We start from the raw sequence: 15,602 nt of genomic DNA, 5'->3' as shown, positions 1-15,602 counted from the left end.
GACCAGGAAATATCTCCCCTGAACAAAGGTCACAAGAGATACTGTGGTGTTTGAACAGAGATAATGGCTTCTTGATTAGGGGATAGAGGTAATTTTCAAAGCTCAGCATAAATGAAATAAGTAATCAGGTGATACTTGAATGTAAAAGCCTGATTATTTTTTCCAGTTTGATTTTTGAAACATGTTGAATGCATTTTCTCCTCATTTAAGTAACTCAAATTCCATGCACGTTGCATGTGGTCATACCCGGGGAAAAAAAAAAGGAAAGATAGCACATTATTTTTTTAGCATTTGTAATTGTACTTGGTATTTATAATTGTAATTAGTATATATAATTGTAATTAGTATGTATAATTGTAATTCTTGTAAGTCGCACAGCAGCTCTGGGTTACCAGGACACAACAATCACACCTTCTAGTGCGTCTTTTACATAAAAAAGCCAGTGCACAATCAGTGCAATTGGATCAAAGCACAAACAAGGGAAAAGAGCAAATGACCACTCAAATCCTACTTCTCCCTTTTTAATGTGGGGCGTGTATGCCCTGCCAGAGAATAAAACTTTGCTGCTACATGGCTGGTGATGCCAAGGAGTGAAGGTCACTCAGGGTCTTTTTTTTTTTTACTTGAGTTTACAAGCTTTCAGATTTTCCTTTCAGAAAATTACACAGTTGCATTTAAAGGTTTTGCCTTTATGCAATCCCAGCTCTGGTAAAAAGAACACCCAAGGCGAGGTGGGTTTGCATCCTAAACGCCTGCCTGCAGAGCAGGGGTGTTGTAACCCCTGTGATAAGGACAAAGGGGACCTTATCACTGCCTACAAGTCCCTGAAAGGAGGTCGGAGCCAGGTGGGGGTCGGGCTCTTCCAGGCAACAGGTGAGAGGAGGACAAGAGGATATAGTCTTAATCTGTGCCAGGGGAGGTTTAGGTTGGACAGTAGGAGGAATTTATTTACCGAAAGGGTGATTAGATATATTGGAACGGGCTGCCCAGGGAGGTGGTGGAGTCACAATTCCTGCAGTTGTTAAAGGAAGGACTGGACGTAACACCCAGTGCCATGGTCTGGTTGACACGGTGGTGTTGGGTCACAGGTTGGACTCGGTGATCTCAGAGGTCTTTTCCAACCTAAATGATTCTGTGACAGGCGGCACCAGACGGCTGCGGACTTCATCCTGGGCACACTAATGCCTCTTGCCCAGAGGCTATCGCAAGCGCTCCCACCCACCGCGAGCCCCGCAATCGCTCAGCTATTCACATTTTTTTCCCTCCTTTTTGCTGAGCGAGGAGTGCAGGGCCGCGGCCGTCGGGGGTCCCAGCCGGGAGCCTCCGGACCGGGGCGCGGACACCATCAGTGTATGGTGTTTCAAACACAGTGTGCGGGGTGTTTCGAACACGATGTGCGGAGTGTTTCAAACGCGGCATGTTAAACCACGGTGTGTTTCGAGGGGTGCGGCAACCGCGGGGGCCCCGCGGGCGGCACCCCGTGAGGGGGCGCGCGGCCGGCGGGGGAGGCGCGAGGGGCCCGCGCGGAGCCCGCGCGGGGCGTGCGGCCCCTGAAGGACGGGGACCGGGCGAGGCGGCGGCGGGTAAATTGACTCCGCTAAACCGCCCGGCGCCCCTCACGCCCGGGCCCGCCCGCTGGGCCCCGCGACCCTGCCGGCCGTTGGGGCGGGCGGGAGACAGGGAACCCGCCAAAGCCCCAGCCCGAGCCCCGCCGGCGCTCGCCCAGCGGCGGGAGGCGGGAGGAGGAGGAGGAGGACAAGGGAGGGAGGGAGCGGCCACGGAGGCGCCGCGCTCCCATTGGCCGCTTGGGGCGCAGCGCCGCGCGCTGATTGGCTGCCCCACCCCTCCCACCCGCCCGCGGCGGCTCCGCGCGGTGAATTCAAACCGGGCTCCGGGAGCGGCCCCGCGGCGCGGGCGGTCCCGGGGCGGGCGGCGGCAGCGGTGCTCCCGTGGGCCGTCGGCGCTGCCGGCCCGTGGGGTGCGCGGCGGGAGCACAGGGCGGCGTGAGCGGCACCTTCCGGGTGTTCGAACGGGCTCCCGGGCGGGGCCGATGGGCGGCGCTGGGCTGGGCCGAGCGGGGCGGGGCCGAGCCGTTGGGCGGCGGGCGCGCGCGGGCTGGGGCGGGAGGCGACGGGACGAGCCCGGGAGCAGCGGGAGCCGGCCCGGCACCGCCTCCCCCGCCAAGCAACGCCTCCCTGCAGAGCCGGCAGGACCTGCGATGCGGAGCGGCGCGGCAGGACCGGCGGGTGTCGCCTGCTGAGGCGGCGGGAGGATGCGGCCGGCGGGCGGGGAGATGGGCACCGGCGACAAGGTAATTCCCAAGTCCCGGGCGCCTTCCCGCGGCGGCGGTGACAGCCCCGGTGTCCGTGCTCGGACCTTCGAGGGGCGAAGCCGCCTCAGCCCGAGCGATCACGCGTAGAAACCGCGGGACGGCAGAAGCCGGGCGCGTGTTACCTTCGCTTTAATCCCTGTCCGTAACGAAAGTTCCTAAAACTTCACCTCTGACGACCTTTATCCACCGAGTCCCTAAGGAGCACTATTTCTTCCTGGTTCCCCTCTCCTTCTTTTCTTTTTTTCCTTGATGAAAGCTGTGTGGAGGAGCAGGTACGATAAGCAGGTCACGTCCGTCTCCAGCATTCAGCGGTGCTGTGACAGGGAAGTTGCCGCTGGAAGAAGGTCCCGCGGAAGTGGGGCAGCGCTGGGCTGAGCCCGCTTCCCGTGCGGGTCCGGGCTTGCGAGCCCGCCTGGAACCCCGGGAACCTCCCTGAGATGAGCTCTAGGAGCTCCAAAGACCCCCGGGAACTCCAGAGACCCCTGACCCAGTCCTTGGAGGGCTCCAAAACGCGGACCGCGCATGCGCGAATATACGGCGCCAAAAGTAAAGGGGTTCCAGCAGGGAAACCACACGAGGAAGTGGATCGGTTCCTGGTCCCAGAGATCCTTCACTCTCTCTCCCTCTTTTCCGCCTTTATTCCCTCCTCTCTTGTTTTCTCTAGGCAAGCGCCGCAATCATATTCCACCCCTTACTTCGCACCGATTTTGGAGCTTGTTAAAGTTCTTTGTAAAAGTTAAGGGCTTGTTAGCCAACACTTCTGTGGCTCTATAGTGGGCTGGCTGCCGGAGTTAAGGCGGCTATATAATAAAGGATGAATTCCCTGACACGTACGCTGATGTCTGTTCAGCCCAACAAGAATTTATAAGGAACATCACACCCACTGAAAATGTGTTTCAGCCGTTCTTTCATAGCTCTGCTATGCATTAACATTTGTTCTGACTGTATTTGCCCCAGAGGGAAAGAAAAGGAAAATTACCTAAGGAATAAATGCCACAGGCCCCGAGCCTTAAGCTCCAGGCACAAAAATGGTTTTCAGGGACAGGGCTTGTTGGTTCAGAGCAGGACTGGAACCATTGCACAAAAAATGCAATGGTCTCTGTGCCCCCTTTGGCTACTATTGATCAGTGGATTGTTGGTTTTTAATCTCACCATTGTTCTCTTTCTTGGTCTATAGGAAAATGAGCCTTCTGAGCCACACAGAAATGTACTGAAAACCCCTTTGAAACAAGCAGCTACCTCACAGGTGGTACTGACAGAGAGACAGCCTGACTGTCAGCCACTAACCACACCCCCAAAACCTAAGGAAACCTCTCCAGCAGAGCCATGGACACCTACTTCCAACTTGAAAATGCTGATTAGTGCGGCCAGTCCTGAGATTAGGAGCAGAGAACAGAAAAAGCAACTGTCAAACAGTTCAACTGAGGTTCTACAGGTGAAACACTGTTTGCAGGTATTTTTTTTTTTCAAGTTAGCTGAAGGCTGTTTATTCAGTATAAAAAGTTGTACATTGACGTAACAAAACTTTTTTTAAGTTTTGATTTTGGAGCATTTACCAAATATAAGTAAGGATATTGACTAGTTACATACAACAGGTAATGTTCTGGTTTAATTTCACAGCTGCCGAGGACAAAGGGAGAACACCGGGCCTTTGACAGTGCTAACAATGAAGCTGTTAAATATCTGTGTTTACATATTGTCAAAAATCTCAAATTCTCTTTTTCTCATTCCCATGTAGGAGCACTTATTGGGAGATGAATATGAAAAATCTCAGCCAAGTCGCAAAGAGAAAAGCCTGGGATTGCTGTGTCATAAATTCTTAGCTCGATATCCCGATTACCCCAGCGCCGCACAGAAAAGTTACATTTGCCTTGACGAAGTCACTGAAGAGCTACGTAAGTTGCTGTACATGCTGCTAAAGATTTCTTCGTGCAAATGTGCCAATAACTTGCTGTTTGTGTTAGTTCATTTTTGCTCCATAAAATGTTGAATGCTTACTGTATTCTCTCAAACTTATTTAAATCCAGTTTTAAACTCCTCATTCTTAGAACAATTTTTTTAAAATGCTAAAGTTTCTTCAATGAACCGAACTGAGAAACTCTGAATTCTGTTTCATATTAAACATCTACATTATTGCTGATACCATGAATAATCAGTTGCAATTTTTTGGATCTAGAGATTAGTGGTTGGGATTTGGCAGCAGGAATTTGCATTTCTCAAACTGAATCCACAACTTCCTGTCCAACCATGACATCAAAGCAAGAAACTATTTTCTGCCTTTGATGATGCAATATAAAAATAGTGATATAAAATGAGAAAGTTAAATTATCAATGATTTTCAGAGACTCTAAGTTGCCAACATCAAGCTGAAGCTTTTGTAAGCCAAAAAGCTATGCAGTTACAGTATTCTACAGATTACAAACTGGTAATAGTTATAAAAATTTTAAAGCATTGTGATTTATATTTTTTTGTACTTTGTACAAAAGAACATCTCTTTTAGAAAATGCCTACTCAAAAACAAGAATTTCACAGAAAAAAAAAAAGAAAAGGACAGTGTGTTAATCGAATAATGTATCAAAAAAAAAAAAGGCAGTTACCTACCATAAGTTTCCAAGGTTATTTAAGGGGACAGTCTAAAATCAGTACAATGAATAATTAAAAATGCTCTGTTTTTTTTTAAAGCTGGATTCAAACCCATCTAATGGCTTTTCTGGCAACAGTAAGTTTTATTACTTAAGGAATGCTGTAAGCCAAGTACAACTGTGGAACAGCGAGTCTTTCCATATCTGAAGCAAGAATTATTTTCCTTGCTGGCAAGATCTATGAGGGCTATTTCCAGAAACTTTTCTAACAAGGAATTGGCAAAAATGGTTTAGAAGGAAGGATAGGGATCTGTTGCAGGTAAATGTGTGACTAAACATATTTTGTGTAGTAGAGATGTCATGTTCATCTTTTTCTTTCCCAGATGTTGAACGCAGGCGCATCTATGATATTGTGAATGTGCTGGAGAGCCTGCACATGGTGAGCCGCCTGGCCAGAAACAGATATGTTTGGCACGGGAGACATAACCTCCCCCAGACCCTGCAGGCTCTGAAAAAAGTTGGAGAAGAGAACAAATACATACAGCAAATTCAAATGATCAAGAAAAGAGAGTACGAGCATGAATTTGATCCTGACGGTGGAAGGAATGAAGAAACGGCAAGTTCTCTTGGCTCAAGTGAACAATCAGAAATGTCTTTTGTTGAGCTCCCAGGAGTGGAATTTCGTGCTGGTAATAATTCTCTATTGTGCCAAGAATAATATGTGTTTGTAATGATAAATATCCATGAACTTTGAAAAAACATTTGTTGGCCTTTTTTTTCGGAGATGGTACTGCCCCAAAGGCACCACAACTGTTTGTGGGGAGAAAAAGTGCTCTGCACTCTTTCACTTGTCTTATTCATTCAATTCTTGCACATGTAGTTTGTTTTTACAGGGCAAGAACAAGGGAGCATCAGGTGAAGCTATCAAATATACCAACATACAATCCCAAAATACACCAAATGTATCAAATATACCAAAATACAACCAATTACCATTGAACTGTTATAAAGCCAGAAGTTACTAAACAAAAAGCATAAATTAATTTTTTTTAATTTAGGTTTGAGTCATGGAAGAGATTTTAATTAAGGGTCGAGCATCTTTAAGAGTACAAGTTGTCAGACAATAGGAAATGTATATGGGGGGTACATCACACTCTCTTCTGTGTAGTTAGACTTGGTATGCACCCAGTTATCTGGCTCTTGTCATGATTCTGGAGTTCACATTGGCCCTGTCTAGTCACTGTGTTGTTTGTTCTTGTAATTATTATTACTGACAATTTTTTTCAGTGTTTTAGAAATGTTTGTGGCTGGTGTGTCACTTAATACTTTAATCTTTTCTCCTGTCTGCTGCAGCATCAGTAAATGGCAGGAAATACAAATCTTTACGAGTGATGAGTCAGAAATTTGTGATGCTGTTTCTTGTTTCAACACCTCAAATAGTGAGCCTTGAAGTTGCTGCTAAAATCTTGATTGGAGAAGACCAGTTAGAAGACTTAGATAAAAGCAAGTTTAAAAGTAAGTAAATATAAAGCTTAAACTAAGTGAATGATTCCAGTATTAGTTCATATAACGTAAAATACTGTCATATTTTTCCTACCATAAATATATTTGAGCCTCCAAAAACTCACTAAACATCTTGTGCTGTTTATAAGAGGGACCCACTTGTATAGTCATTGATACCTAATGCCCACAAGAGGAAAAGTCCATTAAATTTTCTGTCCTGAAGTAATGCCACAAGGCTCCTCATTGGTAACAATTTCTTTCCTCAAGAGACCTGTCAGAAGGTTTTCAGCATCATTTCACCAAAGATGCCCCACAATTATTCAAATCTATGTTCTGGTCATATAACTAACTTGGTGGAAATATAAAGAGATTCTGTAAAAGTCCTGCTAGTAACTTAAATGTCAGAGGAAGTGAAACCAAAAGCTCTAACTGCCAATTATTTCTTCATTCTTTTATCCTGCTCTCAGTTCCCTACACACTTCCTCTCCATTCAAATGGAAAGGTACTTCTAGGTCTAGGTCTGTACATGTGTAATAATTAAAACAATTAAAAATGTGCCTGCTTTTGAAGGATCAAGAATTAATTGTGGATTTCATTAAAAATTAGACCCTTCCTTGATTTTTTTTTTTTTTGGTGGAATTGTATCTATGTAAAAAGTGATCCTCACTGGTTTGAGTTCATAATTTCTTTTTCACTCCCTCCTGGCAACACAGAGAGGATGGATGGTTAGTCAGTGGGGTTTTTTATTTGTTTTCAGTCTTCCTCCATAAAGCCTGTCTCACAATAAAAGCATTTTCAGGGCATTCCAGCCATGTGCCTGTATTTCAGGTATCACATATTTTACCATGTTCTTGGTTACAAAGCACAGTCCCAAGTTCCATAACTTGCTAGACTTTTAAATTTTCAGTAGCAGAAGCTTAGGCCTAAGCCCATTCACTTTACCTTCTAGAAATCACTTGTAATTTGACTTCAGCCTAAAACTTTTCCCTAATAGCTTAACCTAGAGACAGTGAAGAACATGCAGGATGATTATCCTGTTGGATTTTAGTCTCTCTGCCCTCCAGTTCCCACATTTGCCATTGCATGTGTGTACCTCCCTTTTAATCTACTTATTTTTACTGCGGAATTTGTATAGATTTGATCATTGCACAGGAAAATGGGTTTTTTTCCCTGTATTTAGCGTAATAAACTTCGCAGCATTTTCTTTTCCAGATCTATATCTAGGTCATTCTATTTTACATGTAAACTTTGTATCACAATATGTTATTTTATTGTGTAAATACCTGTTCCACAAAATTGTTTTCACAAAAAAAATTATAAAGCTTTTTCCTTTTAGCCACCCTTTTTCATCTCATATATACTAACCTGTTAATTGGAATTGCCTTACTTTACATTTATTTATTTTTATTTCATTTCAGCCAAAATTAGGAGACTTTATGACATAGCAAATGTTCTCAGCAGCCTGAAGCTTATCAAGAAAGTTCATGTTACAGAGGAGAGAGGTAGAAAACCAGCATTCAAGTGGACAGGACCTGAGGTCTTGCCAAACATTCAGGGTAGGTGTATGTGTCATTTCCTTTTGTTCTGCTGATGATTTTTGATTTTTTGTTTGTTTTCTCTATTAGAATTTCTAGATCAAAAGACAGAATAACTAAGCAGAAAGTCTTTTACTAGTCACATCTCTGTCCTTAGTCCTTGACAGCACAGCACACCAGTATCTATTTCCACAAAGTAGATGTTCTCATACTGAGACTCTTGAATTCCATGTTTGCTGCTGCTAGTACTTCAGTAATTATAAGCCAGGCTCAAATAATTGCTTTTAATTACTGAATCTGCATATTATATATATTTTCTCCTTTTTTCCTGCATTTTAGATACAAAACTTGAAGCAACTTCTATAACCTGTTCCCCACCTGTTTCAGAATCTGTCCCTTCCAAAGAGCACTGCTCAAAAAACCTTTTTCCTTCAAAAGGAAAGCAAAACTTCACTCGGCATTCATCTCTAATAAAGTTAGTTAAGAGTATAGAAAATGACAGAAGAAAGATCCAGTCTGCTCCAACCAGCCCAGTTAAAATGAGTACAAGTACGTATCTTTTTTTAAGTTTGTTTTTAAGTCAGATCCAGTCTTGCATTAAATATGTGGGCTTGCTTTGTTGTGGAAACTCTGCTTTGGGCTATCCTCTCTAAACAGTTCTTCTATATTCCAGAAAATTGGCAGAAAATTACCTATCAATGTTCATATTCTCGTTAAGGATCCTCCCTGGGGGCTTTAAAATTCATCCAATTGATCAAGTCAAGTCTGGTCTGCAGTTTGAGGATAATAGGTCTTAGTGCTTTGCTGTTGAATGTGTTTGCTACATTAAATAAAGAAGTCTCCTCAAATTAAAGTTAAATTTTAACTTCTACATTTGATGTACTAACAGTTTTGATTTGATTTTCCTTTTCCCACCAGGTACGTATCAAAATTTACCAGTTTTCCCAAGTACAATAACTCAGCTTCCAGCAATCGCTAAACCGCAGCTGGAAGGACAATCCAAGTAAGTTTGCACAAGTGTTAAGGTGAGAAGCTTTATGATGGCACTGGCCATTAAGTTAAAATTATGCTCAGTTTGAGTGGGGCAATAGTCTGCAAAAACAGCTAACCATTGGTACTGCAGGCTATTTATTCACTTACTTTCTGTTCAGTGGATTGAGAAGTACAAGTTCACATTAAGTCTTTGTACTACAGAAAATAATTTGTCAGGGCATTCATTTCTACCTGAAGGAATTAAAATATGTTTGGGCTTTTTTTTGTTTGTTTTGCTTAAGGACAGCAGAGGAGATGCAAATGAAATGTGTCCTGTCCTCACCTGAGGCAGTCCCCAAGCCTGAACCCCCTCAGCAGCCAACTCCCAGCCAGCCCCTGGGGGTCTGCCCTGCAAGCCACAGCTCAGTCTCACCAGTAATCCTACCTCATCCTCACTCTGGGATGTCATATGCAATATATCTGCATCCTTCTCAAGCCCACACTGTGACAACCTACAGCCCAGGTTTCATGTTGCAGCCTCTACCATGTGCTAATGTAACTGGAATTAAGAATAATAATTCAAAAGTATTAAATAAAATAACCACTGAGGAAGGGGACAATCAGATCGCTACAGCTGAGTCAACAAAGCCTTTGGCAGCTGAAGAAAGACCAGAGATTAAATCAGAAACTTCATCACAGAGGTGCCTTAAAAGATCACAAGCATTACAAGAGAATAATTTAATTAAAAGGCATAGAGGTGATGAGGAGAGCCTTGGTACTTCTTTGGTAAGTTAAATTAGTTTTAAAATGCCATTTCAGAGCTTAATGGTGTTGCCACCTACTCATTTTCAAAGTGATTTAGAAGCCTGCCAGTGTGTGTAGGTGTTTTTAATAACATTATGTTTGAAGAGATGATGTTCATTTGTTCTACTTGCTGATGTTGGAGGGCCTGGTTTTGGCTCTAAGAACATGTGTCAAAGTGTACAGATGTTAGTCAAAACAACTCCCAAAACATGTCAAGACTTTACCTATTTATATTTTACCTATTTATACCTATTTTTCCTGATTAGGTCAGATCGAGAGTGGGGTTGGAAGGTCCCTTCCAACTCAAACCATTCTAGTACTCCATGAACTTACTGGCACCCATTCTTGGCTTTAGAGGTGTTAGGAGGGAAAGTGGACACATAAAAGTCACTGGACAGGGAACATCCCCAAATCCTAATGCCTTCTAAATATTTCCACCCAATGTTGTGCACTGTTGGGTTGTTGTAAGCACAATAAAGTAGCACATTAAGAGAATAAGAGGTTCAGACAAATTTGATGCATATTGAGAAACTGGGGCTGGATTGCTTTCTACTCCTTGGTTGCTGAAAGTTTTAGGACCTCTGTAAATTATAACCCTGCTATAAATTGTGCTTCTGAAACAGTCATCGTATGTTGTCACCATGTTGTGACAAAATGTGATGTCAAACATCCACCAGCTGTGAAGGAGAAAGAAGGGATAACATGGACCTGGTTGTCTTAGTGATCAGAAATTTTTATTGCACAAACTTGGGATCAGGAGAAAGGAGAAAGCTTGCTTTCCAATTTTAAAAAATGTATAAATATCATTGTATGGCTGTAATTGAGAATGTTAAGCCTTACAGTATCTGGCTTTCTTTTTGTGTGTACTTTTTTAAAGGGAAAATCCACTAAAAATGAAAAACCACCTTCTAATAATTCACAAGTGAATCATGAAATGGATAATGTCCAGGAAGATAAACAGAAGGAAACAGAAACATTAGATCAAAATGTGGATCAAAACATGGCAAGTTGCTGTGACCAATGTAAAAAGGAAAATATTCCAGAAGATGAGGATAAAATCAAAACTAAACAAGACATACCTGTAGCATTTGCCATTCCTACTCCTGAGGTAAGCTTTGTCAGACACCACAGGAGATCTTGCCATTCCTAGGAAAACACCATTTGGAGTCTTTGCAAAAGAAACAAAACTATAACAAACTACACCTACATAGACTGTCTTTGGATGGATTCTTTTTAGAGTGCTTTAAAACCTTATTTTGTAGGAATGTAGAACTTCTGTTTCTGCATTAGCAAACAGATAAGAGGACATAAAGTGGCTTTCAGGCTTCAATTGGAATGAAGATCACCCTAAGACTGAGGCTGAGAGCAATGTTGAGATCCCTCACCTCCCCAGTCCTTTGTTTACACAGGCTTTGAAACAGAATCCCACAAAACTCTCTCCTTATCAGTAAAATCCAGTATTCTGCAGTTCAGACTTAACTGCTGAGGAGAACCTGAATAAAGAGCAGTTGACCAAAACGTGTAAATGCGAAAGGTTTGTCTTCCAATATATCTTGGATTGTGTTTTTCATAAAACAATGAGGTGATATGATGACTAATGAGTCCAATAATTTCTTCTAGAAAAAAGTATTCAGTGTCAGGGTTTCTCTTTCGTCTTGTCTAATTGCATTGTGTTAATCCCAGGTGGATTTTTAGTTAATCACTGAGGATATCAGCTGGAAATGGAGCCAGCTGACTTGTATGTGGTCTTTTAAGAGCATGTCCTTGAGTTAGTTGTGTCTCGTTTCAGACAAAAGGTAGCAGGAGCATGGAATACAGGATCCTGGGGATATGGAGGATAGAGAATAAGAACAGGGCAAGGGAGATGCAGCTTTGGAGAACATATTTGGGTTTTGTTTATTACATGTTTGAGCTAAAGGTGTGTCGTCTTTTTCTTTGTCAGACTTTTTTTCCCTCTGGTTATCTTATTCCTCTTACTCACTGCACCCATGGCACAAAGGCAGACTGCTCCAATAAAGAGAAAGCTGGGATGTGTTCCTTACAGCACCCTACCTACAGCTCACCCATTACTGGTGAGTGTTTAATAAAACAGGTGTAGACTTGTCTGGTTTAAGGAATTGCGGGCCAGATTCATCCTACTGACTTAATGAAGTCACAGCACAATGTCCTGAGCCTCAGTTCTTGATCCCCTTCAACACTCGATGTTTCTGTTTCAGGTGTCATTCCAATGACAGCCTCAGAGCTGAAAACAGTTAACATTCCTGCTTTTCATATAACACCCTTGAACATTATGCTGTCACCAAATTCCATAGCTGCTGCACCTGTACTGAGCAACTCCTGTCTCAATTCAAACAATGCCAGTTCTGCCCAAAATCCAAGTTCTTCAGCTCTGAACTTCATGCTGCAACACATAGGACTATTACCTGCTGGTGTGCAAGTTCCTGCAAATCCTGTTCTTCAGCACATGCCGGTCTCTTCCCAAGCAGAAAACACCAGCCACAGCTCAGGAAACATGAATGTGCAAGAAGGGAAGGTAAGTACAAATATATTGCACCTTGGCCATGGTGGGTTGAGTGGGAAGTACAGTGCAGCAATTCCTTTACAGCAGGTAAAGTTTTTAAATAAACATTTTCTTTTGATCTTTAGAAATCAGCAGTGCCCAAAAAGAGCTAGCAGTGAAGGCCAGCCTAAGTACGATAGAACTGAGAGGTTAGCAAGGAAGATAAGTCACTTATTTGTTGTGGAAGTGGAGCCACCTGGAAGATGACAAGATGTGAAGAGACAACTGTTTTAGAGGGAGGATTTTGCATAGATCTGAAATTATGCTTATCAAAAAATTGTCCCTTTGTTACTTTATCTTTCCTTCTTGTTACTTCCTTAATATTCGCAAGTTCTTCTGTTTAATATTAGCGCTTTTTTTTCTTTTCATAGAATAGGATTGTAAAGGACTTTAAAGCATACTTTTTTCTTCCAGGAAGTTTTCCTGTATATTTTGTTTAATACTGTATTGCCTAATATCTGTTTGTATTAAAAAAAAAAGTTAGGAGGGGATTAGAAAAATCATACTTTTATTTACTTTATTTATATATATTTATATCAAGGAATACAGGTAAATTCTTTGTAAAAAGTTGTTCAGTTTTTAAATTTCGGGGGGGGGAAAGAGTTTGCTAACATCCTGCAGAAACCTAGAGCTAGAATTCACCTTTATTCCTCTTAAATGAAAGTAACTTTTTCTCTTCAGCCTTCTGCTCCAAAGGAACCTCAGGAGCCTCAGGCAGTTACAGAAAGCTTTTTCCGCACACCAGGAGGCCCAAATTCTGGATCTTCGCTATCTACAAACTCAGATGGTACCGAGAGAATCTCTCAAGGAACTCTTTATATTCCTCAACGAAAACTTGAAGTTTTGGAAGACTAATTTTGGGATATGGAATTGCTGAATGTGTTAATGGGCATAATTACTGCTAACACACTGCACACATCTGGCATTGTCCAAAATACATTTTGGACATGTATTGGCAAAATGCTGGAATAGCCTTAATTAATGCTTTAGAAATAAAATTAACTCTTAATGAGAGTTAATACCTAATGAATTTTTCCAAAAGGCTTACCTGAAGTATTTTAACAACAAAGTTATGTATCTAGTGGGGTTTTTTTGTGTGTGTGTGTTGATTTTCTTCTATGCAAAGTAAGCTGAAATTGTCTTTGTACAGAAAGGTACAGTCTATCAGTCAGTACCTATTTTGCACCAAAAAAAAAGTACTGTGAGTGTGTACATATTTTATGTCTTAACAAAAAGGCCATAGTTAAAATGTTTTGCTTCTATGTTTAATAATGCTCTTTTGTAAAGTTAGTAAAAAAAGCAAAAATCTCCCCAAATTTTCTTAATCGATTTTTATATAAGTTAAGAATTATTTATACTGTATTTTTAAATCAATTTGTTCAGATTAAACTTACATAAAACCCTGCATTGACTTTTTCTGTTTGATCAAATTAGATTACCTGAGTTAAGTAATACATTTTGTATTCACCGGCAAAGAATCTTCATTCTTTTTTTGCCAAATAAGGGCATCTCTGTGTTCTGAAGGAAGGGGAAAAAGGAATTTCATCAGAAAGGGACTTAAATAACTTGATGTAACTTCTGAACTCTTGTCACAAGATATTATAGCTCCTAACAACAACAGTTAGAGGAAAACATAGTTATGAAGTAAGGAATTCTGAGTATCTTTATGGAAAGTGTGTCCAAATGTCAAAAAAATTTCAAACAAGTTAAGTTAGACCATTTAATTTAAATGATTAATTTAAATTTAAATACATACAGCACCTCTTCTACACTGAAGGAAGAAAGATGAAGACTCCTCACTCAGCTCACACTCAGATAACGAGGAATAACTAACAGATTAAATCAAAATACAATGTATCTGCTTTTCCAGGTCAAATGTGGTGGCAGACCAAATTAGGATAGGAGAAATGGTAGCAAAGCCTAAGATTCAGTCTTGGACTGGGGTAAAAAACATAGTCAAAACAGCTAACACAGTAAAACTATCTGGGCTGCTTTTTAATAATGCAAAATTATAATACAAAATACACCTAACAGAATACGATCACTATGGAAATACTAAATGAGAGGGAGAAAAGAATAAAAGCTGCAAGATGGAGGAATTCTCACTGCAGCAGAGAATAGATTTTTCTTCTCCAAAGGGATAACTGATTGATCTTCCTTACACCTGCTATTGATTTCATGCTAGAAATATAAAGGCAAAGGTTTTAGAAACTTGCATTACTCAGAGGAAACAAACTCCAAACCTTTCATTTTCAGACACCACATTTGACAGACTAATGAAACTACAGTAATTAGGGTTGGTGAAAGGGTCTCACAAATGGCTGTATCCTGAAAAGCTGAGCATACATTCTGACATGCTGTCCAGTGTCCCCTGCCTCCTGTGACTACAGTTGCTTTTTCGCTGGGACCTTTCCTTTTGATTGTTCATTTTGCAAGCTGAAAAGCTGCTCAAAGGACCCCTTTTCCCACCTGCCTCACCTTCCTTTGAACGTGGCCTGAGCACCTGATGTCCTCCTGGAAAGTTCCTCTACTCCTCAGACTTGCTTTGCTTTTGATTCACTGAGTTCCACTTCTCTGAGCAGAGCTTCTTAATCCCTGCCTTGACTCAGTTCATGCATGTGCAGCTCCAGTTGCATGTTGCAAGCCTGTTCTTCCAATCCGGGGTCCTGCTAATCACAGTTGAGCAGGGATTATATGAAATGCCAACTGCTCCTTGGAGCTATTAAGACCCTCTCAACAATGCACTTCCTCACAGGGGCACACAGTAGTACAGAAATTAAGCAACACCCAACACCAGGAAAACTAAAGGTTGTTCAGCTGCATTTTTCCCCTTAAATACTCTGCCAAATTCAAAGGGAAAAGACATATTTTGGGGGCAAAATCTTTCTCTGCAGATTTCCCTGCAGTTGGTTACGGTGCAAATCCATCCAAGGACACGATATATAAAACATGAGTGAAGGTTACAGAAGGTTCAGCACTCTCAAATGTTAGGCATCCTAACATGAATCACCTGTTCTAGAGCAAGCAGCTGTCACAAGTATTGAGGCCATGTTACTGAGAATGCAGCTGCGCTGGGCAGGGCACGTCTCAAGGATGAAGGACCACCGCCTCCCTAAGATCCTGCTCTATGGTGAACTTGCCACTGGCTACCGCATGAGAGGAGCCCCGAAGAAAAGATACAAGGACTCCCTGAAACATCTCAGCCTTGGCCATATTGATCACCATAACTGGTTGTACAGTATATTTATTTGTGTAAATAAATGTATATACTTCCCCTTCCCCCTATAGAAGCCTCTGGCCTGAAAGTTTCTCTC

At 42.0% G+C, this 15,602-nt stretch overlaps 1 protein-coding gene across 4 annotated transcripts; it reads left to right on the top strand.

Annotated features, from left to right (window-relative positions):
* The first annotated feature begins 2,136 nt into the window (after positions 1-2,136).
* On the top strand, positions 2,137-13,737 carry E2F8 (E2F transcription factor 8). Of its 4 annotated transcripts, XM_017826792.1 has the most exons (14): positions 2,138-2,311; positions 3,510-3,785; positions 4,071-4,227; positions 5,298-5,603; positions 6,268-6,429; positions 7,836-7,973; positions 8,292-8,501; positions 8,871-8,955; positions 9,227-9,710; positions 10,606-10,836; positions 11,671-11,800; positions 11,945-12,261; positions 12,375-12,437; positions 12,970-13,082. In XM_017826792.1, the coding sequence occupies exons 1-13, from the start codon at positions 2,273-2,275 to the stop codon at positions 12,399-12,401; spliced, it is 2,562 nt and encodes an 853-aa protein (XP_017682281.1). In that variant the 5' UTR covers positions 2,138-2,272; the 3' UTR covers positions 12,402-12,437; positions 12,970-13,082. The 4 variants fall into 4 exon arrangements, with proteins under 4 accessions (XP_017682279.1, XP_017682280.1, XP_017682278.1 ...); XM_017826790.1 differs by lacking the exon at positions 12,375-12,437 and having other exon boundaries at positions 2,137-2,311; positions 3,510-3,767; positions 12,970-13,737; XM_017826791.1 differs by lacking the exon at positions 12,375-12,437 and having other exon boundaries at positions 2,137-2,311; positions 8,340-8,501; positions 12,970-13,737.
* The last annotated feature ends 1,865 nt before the right edge of the window (positions 13,738-15,602 follow it).

The sequence above is a fragment of the Lepidothrix coronata genome, unplaced genomic scaffold (genome assembly GCF_001604755.1).
Source record: "Lepidothrix coronata isolate B3197 unplaced genomic scaffold, Lepidothrix_coronata-1.0 Scaffold130, whole genome shotgun sequence".
Classification (NCBI taxonomy): Eukaryota; Metazoa; Chordata; class Aves; order Passeriformes; family Pipridae; genus Lepidothrix; species Lepidothrix coronata.
Note: the sequence above shows the minus strand (reverse complement) of the source record. Positions and strands in the feature narration are given on the sequence as shown.

What these genes read in the sequence shown, in the direction of transcription:
- E2F8 (XM_017826789.1), top strand. Translation starts at nt 2,273, where the DNA reads ATGCGGCCGGCGGGCGGGGAGATGGGCACCGGCGACAAG. An exon ending in AGATGGGCACCGGCGACAAG is followed by an intron (nt 2,312 to 3,509) that starts GTAATTCCCAAG and finishes CTTGGTCTATAG; the next exon opens with GAAAATGAGCCTTCTGAGCC. An exon ending in AGGTGAAACACTGTTTGCAG is followed by an intron (nt 3,786 to 4,070) that starts GTATTTTTTTTT and finishes ATTCCCATGTAG; the next exon opens with GAGCACTTATTGGGAGATGA.